Source organism: Triticum aestivum, chromosome 7A, assembly GCF_018294505.1.
Source record: "Triticum aestivum cultivar Chinese Spring chromosome 7A, IWGSC CS RefSeq v2.1, whole genome shotgun sequence".
In the NCBI taxonomy this organism is placed as follows: domain Eukaryota; kingdom Viridiplantae; phylum Streptophyta; class Magnoliopsida; order Poales; family Poaceae; genus Triticum; species Triticum aestivum.
In genome coordinates, this window is record NC_057812.1 from 679,880,689 (window position 1) to 679,890,542 (window position 9,854).

At 49.0% G+C, this 9,854-nt stretch overlaps 1 protein-coding gene across 7 annotated transcripts in view; it reads right to left on the reverse strand.

Moving 5' to 3' along the window:
- The window catches only part of LOC123149257 (uncharacterized), a 5,982-nt gene extending 5,790 nt beyond the window's left edge, over positions 1-192 (reverse strand). For all 7 annotated transcript variants that reach the window (XM_044568880.1, XM_044568878.1, XM_044568879.1 and 4 more), the window contains exon 1: positions 8-192. In XM_044568880.1, the coding sequence (XP_044424815.1) occupies positions 8-123 (116 nt within the window). In that variant the 5' untranslated portion in view covers positions 124-192. The remainder of the gene's footprint in view (positions 1-7) is intronic.
- Positions 193-9,854: the final 9,662 nt, after the last annotated feature.

A 9,854-nucleotide genomic window follows, 5' to 3' on the forward strand; every position in this document is an offset into this window, starting at 1 on the left:
AAGGAACCTGTTTTGTAGATCGTCCTTGTCCATGGCATGAGCTGCCTCCTCCCACGCCGCCGCTCGTCGTCCTCGCACAGTCTTCGACGCCCCGGGGGATGGACGCCGCGACAACCGTCGCATGGATGTGTTAGGTGCGAGCTTGGGGAGGAGGAAAGGATAAGCCTTGTTGCAATGACCTCGGGGGGAGCGGGTCCGACAGCCTGACTCGACGCCCCTGCTCGCGTCACGCGAGAGCCGTCAGATGTCGCGAGATCGAACGGTGCACGAGGAGGTTTACGAGATGGATATTTCAGTCGGTTGAAATAGACACTTTCCCTTGAATGTTTAGCAAATGTATGTGTGGGGGAAATCAATCTATATCTCTATCTGTATTTAAATCTAGATCTATACTTCTACTAATTAGAGTCCCTATAAACTACTCCATCCATTTAGATATTACATGGCATCGCCTCCAAGAGAGCATTATGCCGATTCCGTCCGGTGGGATGCAAGGAGAAGACGAGGAGTTTCTATTCTCTATGAAGCATTTATGATGGTTCAGGGCTTCATTCTAGTTTTCTTAGAAACAAGGCCTAGCATCTTGCAGCCAAGATACAAAAGTTCTGTTTTTTATACAAACAAGGCCAAAATTATGACAAGTTGTGCAGATTTTCATTGGAAATTTCTGAAGGAAATATGCTCTAGAGGCAATAATAAAGTTATTATTTATTTTCTTATTTCATGATAAATGTTTATTATTCATGCTAGAATTGTATTAACCGGAAACATAATACATGTGTGAATACATAGACAAACAGAGTGTCACTAGTATGCATCTACTTGACTAGCTCGCTGATCAAAGATGGTTAAGTTTCCTAACCATATACATGAGTTGTCATTTGCTTAACGGGATCACATCATTAGGAGAATGATGTGATTGACTTGACCCATTCCGTTATCTTAGCACTTGATCGTTTAGTTTGTTGCTATTGCTTTGTTCATGACTTATACATGTTCCTATGACTATGAGATTATGCAACTCCCGTTTACCAGAGGAACACTTCGTGTGACACCAAACGTCACAACGTAACTGGGTGATTATAAAGGTGCTCTACAGGTGTCTCCAAAGGTACTTGTTGGGTTGGCGTATTTCGAGATTAGGATTTGTCACTCCGATTGTCGGAGAGGTATCTCTGGGCCCACTCGGTAATGCACATCACTATAAGCCTTGCAAGCATTGCAACTAATGAGTTAGTTGCGGGATGATGTATTACGGAACGAGTAAAGAGACTTGCTGGTAACAAGATTGAACTAGGTATTGAGATACCGACGATCGAATCTCGGACAAGTAACATATCGATGACAAAGGGAACAACGTATGTTGTTATGCGGTCTGACCGATAAAGATCTTCGTAGAATATGTAGGAGCCAATATGGGCATCTAGGTCCCGCTATTGGTTATTGACCAGAGAGGTGTCTCGGTCATGTCTACATAGTTCTCGAACCCATAGGGTCCGCACGCTTAACGTTCGTTGACGATATAGTACTATATGAGTAATGTATGTTGATGACCGAATGTTGTTCGGAGTCCGGGATGAGATCACGGACATGACGGGGAACTCCGGAATGGTCGGGAGATAAAGTTTGATATATGGGATAGTAGTGTTTGATCTCCGGAAGGGGTTCCGGATGTTTCCCGAAATGTTTGGGCACGAGAACACTTTATCTGGGCCAAAGGGGAAAGCCCACGAGGCTTTTGGAAAGTGCAAAAGGAAGTTTTGCGGAGACCAGAGGCTAGACGCCGGGAACCCTGGCGTCTAGCCCTGGAGTCCGAGAAGGACTCTTGCCTTTCGGGTGAAACCGACTTTGAGGAGGCTTTTACTTCAAGTTTTGACCCCAGGGCTCAACATATAAATAGAGGGGTAGGGCTAGCACCAAAGACACATCAAGAAACACCAAGCCGTGTGCCGGCAACCCCGTCCCCTCTAGTTTATCCTCCGTCATAGTTTTCATAGTGCTTAGGCGAAGCCCTGCGGAGATTGTTCTTTACCAACACCGTCACCACGCCGTCGTGCTGCCGGAACTTATCTACTACTTCGCCCCTCTTGCTGGATCGAGAAGGCGAGGACGTCACCGAGCCGAACGTGTGCAGAACTCGGAGGTGCCGTGCTTTCGGTACTTGGATCGGTCGGACATGAATACGTACGACTACATCAACCGCATTGATATAACGCTTCCACGAACGGTCTACGAGGGTAGTAGACAACACTCTCCCCTCTCGTTGCTATGCATCACCATGATCTTGCGTGTGCGTAGGATTTTTTTTGAAATTACTACGTTCCCCAACAGTGGCATCCAAGCCTAGGTTTTATGCGTTGATGTTGTGCACGAGTAGAACACAAGTGAGTTGTGGGCGATATAAGTCATACTGCTTACCAGCATGTCATACTTTGGTTTGGCAGTATTGTTGGATGAAGCGGCCCGGACCGACATTACGCGTACGCTTACGCGAGACTGGCTCTACCGACGTGCTTTGCACACAGGTGGCTGGCGGGTGTCAGTTTCTCTAACTTTAGTTGAATCAAGTGTGGCTACGCCCGGTCCTTGCGAAGGTTAAAACAGCACCAACTTGACAAACTATCGTTGTGGTTTTGATGCGTAGGTAAGAACGGTTCTTGCTTAAGCCCGTAGCAGCCACGTAAAACTTGCAACAACAAAGTAGAGGACGTCTAACTTGTTTTTGCAGGGCATGTTGTGATGTGATATGGTCAAGACATGATCCTAAATTTTATTGTATGAGATGATCATGTTTTGTAACCGAGTTATCGGCAACTGGCAGGAGCCATATGGTTGTCGCTTTATTGTATGCAATGCAATTGCGCTGTAATGCTTTACTTTATCACTAAGCGGTAGCGATAGTCGTGGAAGCATAAGATTGGCGAGACAACAACGATCCTACGATGGAGATCAATGTGTCGCGTCGGTGACGATGGTGATCATGACGGTGCTTCGGAGATGGAGATCACAAGCACAAGATGATGATGGCCATATCATATCACTTATATTGATTGCATGTGATGTTTATATTTTATGCATCTTATCTTGCTTTGATTGACGGTAGCATTATAAGATGATCTCTCACTAAATTTCAAGATAAAAGTGTTCTCCCTGAGTATGCACCGTTGCCAAAGTTCGTCGTGCCCAGACACCACGTGATGATCGGGTGTGATAAGCTCTACGCCCATCTACAACGGGTGCAAGCCAGTTTTTGCACACGCAGAATACTCAGGTTAAACTTGACGAGCCTAGCATATGCAGATATGGCCTCGGAACACTGAGACCGAAAGGTCGAGCGTGAATCATATAGTAGATATGATCAACATATTGATGTTCACCATTGAAAGCTACTCCATTTCACGTGATGATCGGTTATGGTTTAGTTGATTTGGATCACGTGATCACTTAGAAGATTAGAGGGATGTCTTTCTAAGTGGGAGTTCTTAAGTAATATGATTAATTGAACTTAAATTTATCATGAACTTAGTACCTGATAGTATTTTGCTTGTTTATGTTGATTGTAGATAGATGGCCCGTGCTGTTGTTCTGTTGAATTTTAATGCGTTACTTGAGAAAGCAAAGTTGAAAGATGATGGTAGCAATTACAAGGATTGGGTCCGTAACTTGAGGATTATCCTCATTGCTGCACAGAAGAATTACGTCCTAGAAGCACCGCTAAGTGCCAAGCCTGCTGCAGGAGCAACACCAGATGTTATGAACGTCTAGTAGAGCAAAGCTGATGACTACTCGATAGTTCTGTGTGCCATTCTTTACGGCTTAGAACCGGGTCTTCAACGACGTTTTGAACGTCATGGAGCATATGAGATGTTTCAGGAGTTGAAGTTAATATTTCAAGCAAATGCCCGGATTGAGAGATATGAAGTCTCCAATAAGTTCTATAGCTACAAGATGGAGGAGAATAGTTCTGTCAGTGAACATATACTCAAAATGTCTGGGTATCATAATCACTTGACTCAATTGGGAGCTAATCTTCCTATTGATAGTGTCATTGACAGAGTTCTTCAATCACTGCCACCAAGCTACAAGAGCTCCGTGATGAACTATAACATGCAAGGGACGGATAAGACGATTCCCGAGCTCTTCGCAATGCTAAAGGCTGCGGAGGTAGAAATCAAGAAGGAGAATCAAGTGTTGATGGTCAATAAGACCGCCAGTTTCAAGAAAAAGGGCAAAGGGAAGAAGAAGGGGAACTTCAAGAAGAACAACAAACAAGTTGCTGCTCAGGAGAAGAAACCCAAATCTGAAGGAAATATGCTCTAGAGGCAATAATAAAGTTATTATTTATTTTCTTATTTGATGATAAATGTTTATTATTCATGCTAGAATTGTATTAACCGGAAACATAATACATGTGTGAATACATAGACAAACAGAGTGTCACTAGTATGCATCTACTTGACTAGCTCGCTGATCAAAGATGGTTAAGTTTCCTAACCATATACATGAGTTGTCATTTGCTTAACGGGATCACATCATTAGGAGAATGATGTGATTGACTTGACCCATTCCGTTATCTTAGCACTTGATCGTTTAGTTTGTTGCTATTGCTTTGTTCATGACTTATACATGTTCCTATGACTATGAGATTATGCAACTCCCGTTTACCAGAGGAACACTTTGTGTGGCACCAAACGTCACAACGTAACTGGGTGATTATAAAGGTGCTCTACAGGTGTCTCCAAAGGTACTTGTTGGGTTGGCGTATTTCGAGATTAGGATTTGTCACTCCGATTGTCGGAGAGGTATCTTTGGGCCCACTCGGTAATGCACATCACTATAAGCCTTGCAAGCATTGCAACTAATGAGTTAGTTGCGGGATGATGTATTACGGAACGAGTAAAGAGACTTGCCGGTAACGAGATTGAACTAGGTATTGAGATACCGACGATCGAATCTCGGACAAGTAACATATCGATGACAAAGGGAACAACGTATGTTGTTATGCGGTCTGACCGATAAAGATCTTCGTAGAATATGTAGGAGTTGTCGTGGTTCTAACTCTGATAGTGATGTAGGGGGGTGTGTATGGAGAGGCTAGATCTTAGCTATGGAGGAGTTGTAAGCACACGAGGATTACGAGTTCAGGCCCTTCTCGGAGGAAGTAACAGCCCTACGTCTCGGTGCCCGGAGGCGGTCGATTGAATTATGCGTGTGTGAATAACAGGGTGCGAACCCTCCATACTGAGGAGCTGGGTGCCTTATATAGAGTTCGCCGGCCCTCTCCTGCCCTCAGTAATGCAGGGTTTAAGGCACATTTAAGGTTGGGCGTTACTAGTAACGCCCCTAATAAAGTGCTATAATGACCATAAAGACTACTTAATACCCGACCGTTTGCCTGCGAAGTGACTTCGGATCTCCTGGCGGTCGAGTGGCTAGCTTCATGGTCGAGTGATAGCTTCTTGGTCGAGTGTCTTGAATCCGTCGAGTGGGATACCTTCAAGTCGATTGAAAGGCGGCTTCTTCTAGGGATGTCCTCGGGTAGGGCTCTTAGGACAGGTCCGTGCCCCTACCCTAGGTACATACCTTCATCATTAGCCCCCGAATGGATCGAGGTTAGAGTGGGGGGAGAGTTGGAGATCTTTCCGACTGGTTCTTTGGGCTACATGAGTGCCTCGTTTTGGGCCAATCGTCACGGATGACGTCATCAACCTCTTTCAGTCGCCTTGATCCATTCCAGGCCTTTCGTCGAGTGAATTTCTTTACTTGTGACATGCCGAGTGTCGGCGCGAGCGGGGTCTTCTTTTTTGACAAGTTGTTCTGCGGCCCACGGATGTCGCGGGATTCGGATTTCGGGAAGCGCGCGGGACGGGAGCGGCCGCAGTAATCGGAAGCGATAAAGCGGAAGCTCCTCGATCCCCGCGTCGCCTTTTTCGCCACGTACTGCATGCGCGTCTGCTGCGGGATTTGACTGGATAGCCTGGGCCTACCAGTCAGCCACTCGGAAGCGGCCCCTTATAAGTTGCCGGCTCGGGGTTTCCAAACAGTGCGCTTTCTTCTCCTTTCTTCTTCCTCTCTCCCTTCGCAAGTTCTTCCGCCACCTCCGCCCTCACCCTAGCGCCGCAGGCCTGTGCGAGATTTGCCGGCGACGATGGCGAAGGACAAGACATCCGCTCTGGAGCGCGCGGAGAAGGCGGCGGCGCAGGGGAAAGGGAAGAGGTCCGCTTGGGGCGGATCCTCCTCAAGGTCTGCTCTGCCCCGGGGCTGGATCCAGGGCGATTGGATGCCGTCGGTGATCCGGCAAGAGGATCTCGACGACATGGTCAAGGGGGGAGTCATTCCCTACGAAGCTGCGCGTCTCCCGGGAAGAGAGATCGAACCTCAACCCCGTGACGGTGAGTCGTGCTCCTAGCCACCCACATCGACCGCGGGTTTTCTCTGCCGCCCCATCCTTTTTTCCGGAGCTTCCTGAACTTCTTCGGAGCGCAGCTCCACCACTTCACTCCCAACTCCATCGTATACCTTGCTGCTTTCATTTCCATGTGTGAGGCTTTCTTGGGTTGCCGCCCCCATTGGGCACTTTTCAAGCACATCTTTACCTGCCGTTCTCAATCGGTCAAAAGGCCAAGTCGAGTGACGAAAGGACGCAGGTGATCCAGCTGTGCGGGGGCCTGGCGATCCAGACGAGGGGAAAGAGTTGTTTTCCATCTATCACTTTCCCAGAGTCGGTCTGTGGTTGGCAGGCGACCTGGTTCTACTGTCAGGACCAGGCGACCCCAGGACAGTCGACTGGTCTTCCCCCTTTCTCTCTCGACCGAGCTGAAAAACCTGCTTCTCTGAAAGTGACGCCGGAAGAAAGGGCCCAAGTCAAAGTGCTGGCTGGTCGAGTGGTTGAGCTTGTCTATGAGGGTGTGACTGGTATGGACCTGCTGGAGGTCTTCCTCCGGAGGCGCATCCAACCGCTCTAGGCCCGTGACCACCCGATGTGGCTGTACTCGGGTCTGGACGACACCACTCGGATCCACCCGGAGGAGGTCACCGACGAGATGCTGGAGGGGTGGCTGTCGAGCATCACGGGGAACAAAGACAACCCCCGAGGAGCCAGGAGGGTAATTCCACTCGACAACTCGTATGACGTGGACCAGGTATGTCTTTATGCTCCCGACTGAGATCTTGTTTTCTGCATTGGTCTTCTTTGAGTAGGTCGATTGACTTTCGTCTTGTCTGTTGTTTTCCAGGCGACTACCGAGATGTACTCGACACCCAACGGGGCTCAGGAGCCAACTGAGGAAGGGGAGGCGAGCGGAGGTGAGAGTGGAGACGACCAAGGCGAGTGGGAGTCCGACGGTGAAGGAGAGGGAGACGACAACGTCGACTCTAGCGAAGAGGAGGAGGAGGAGGTCGAACCCCCTCGCCTGGAGAGGCGATCCAAGCACACACACGACCCAGCGCGGGAACATGGCAAGGCGACTGCTTCTGTTGGGCAGTCGTCGAAACGCCCTCGGACCTCTTCTCCTACACCGACTGGGAAGGCTCCCAAGCACCCACGCGTGATGCTGTCCAAGCCGCCCAAGGCTCTGCCCAAGATGAAGATGGTTGTCCCTACTATTTCTGGGTAATTATAAAACTTGCTTTCCTTCGTCGACCGTGGACAGATCCTTGGTCGATTCATTGAGCCAACTGACTGACTTTCGAGATTTGCAGCGCTGCTACTTCTGAGATCTCCGCCAAGGACGACGACCAAGAGATGGAGGATGCTGTTACCTCCAACCCTGGTACGATTACTGACGTTCCGCTTTGAGTCGACTGAACATTTATTACAACTCTGGTCGATTGAATGTTTCCCTTGTAGCCCCTCCTCATGTTATCGACCTCCCGGATGACGACGACAACGAACCGCTGAGAGTGAGGAGGAACAAGAGGGCGTCGGCTGACAAGACCCCCCCAATCTGCTCTGGCGTCTGAGGCTGTAGCTCGGGATGGTGGTGACACCACTCGGGCTTCTGTGACTTTCGCCATTCCTCTGATGAGTGTGCGGCCTTCGACGTCGACTGCGGATCCGCCTTCGCTTTTTGCCGCATACCCTGTCCCTAAGGACCAAGCGGCTGCCGCAAAAGAGGCTATACGCCAGGCAGGGATCATGATGGAGCAAGTGAAGGTGGTTCGGGAGGCCAGCCAAGCAGCTTATGATGCGAGCTCGACTCTTCAAAGCAACGTCCAGGTCAGTCGACTCAACACTTGGTCTGTTATGATATGTTGTTTGAAGAATCTCTTTTCCGAAGATCTTTGTATCTGTACACCCACTGGGTGTGTCTGCCAATTCTTGGACGAGTGGGGGCACGCTAAGTGCACCCACTGGGTGTAGTCCCCGAGACTACGATGGACTACTGGCAGTCGATTGTAGTCTTTACATTGTGTTGCTGTAGCTGTATGTCTTCACTCGGTTTGGTCAGGCCAGGTCGAATGGAACTGTATCCGGTCGACTGCGGGCAGTCGACTTTTTTTTACAGTGGGGGCACGCTGAGTGCACCCACTGGGTGTAGTCCCCGAGACTACTGTCGAATGTTTTTGATTCGGCTGTGGTCTTAGAAATGTCATCATTGTCTCTTAGTTACTCGGAAGCAACTTATCTTGGACGTCTGTCGACTGATTTTTCTTTTTACAGAAATCCTGCAAACTTGTAGCCCGCTATACTGAGCTGGAGAATCAGCAGATCCAGCTCAACCTTAACTTGAAGCTTGCTCAGGAGAATTTGAGGAAGGCGCAGGAAGAAGCAAAAGGTATGGCTGGTGAGGTTCTCCATTCTTGATGAGTGGCTTTTCTTTCTTGTCCATTCTTGATGTTGATTTCACACGACGCGCCGCAGATAAACTGGAGGAAGCTCTGAAGAAGAAGGATCAAGATCTTGCAGAGGCACAGAAGGAGGTCTTGGACAAAACGAGGCTTGCTGAAGAGAAGATGGCTTCGGTCGGAGCTCTTGAGCAGGAGAACTCCAGACTGAAGGCTGCTCTCGAGGTAGCCAATCAGGAGGTCAGCTGACTGAAGAACGACAACATGGCTCTGCATGACAAGGCGGGTGAGCTGACGGGGAAGAGGAACGATCTAGAGGCTTATCTCGGTGGACTCGCCAAGAAGCTGTTCGTCGTGCTCGAAGGTAATTACTCTGCCCCGACTATCTTGCAGTTACCAGGTCTGTGTAGGGCCACTGTCTTATTCTTGAATCATGTTTGCAGAATTCTATCAGAACTTTGAAGAGGAGACCAGTCGAGTGGAGCCAGGCTTGGACCCTGCTAACTCCCTTGTGAAGGACAAGGCTGCAATGAACGTGCTCCGTCTGGAGTCTCATATTGCCAGCTTGGTTGACTATCTTGCTCGACTGAAGGTTGCGATGTCGCGGATCGACACATCACTCTGGCCTGGGACGACGCTTCAGAACGCCCTCGAGTCCCTGATGGCTCGACTTAATGAAGTCCCAGGTCGAGTGGCGGAATGGAAGAAATCTTCCGCTAGATGTGGTGCTGATGTCGCTCTGTCTCTAGTCCGCGTCCATTGCAAGGAGGCACGAGAAGAAAAGCTGGCCGCCATCCAAGTTGCCAATACCAGGAAGCACAACTTTCAAGACTTCATGGAGACTTTCATCGCTGCTGCCACTCGTATTGCAGACGGGATCGACTTGGACGAGTTCGTCGCCCCTTCCAGTCCTCCTCCTGAGGAATGAAAAACTTTTATGCTTCACTTTGAATTTGCCTCGGAATGCCAAGTGGATTTGTAACCGTTAAACTCTGCCTTAAATTTGCCTCGGAATGCCGAGTGGATTTGTAACCGTTAAACTCTGCCGAGCCGAGGGCTCGAGTACT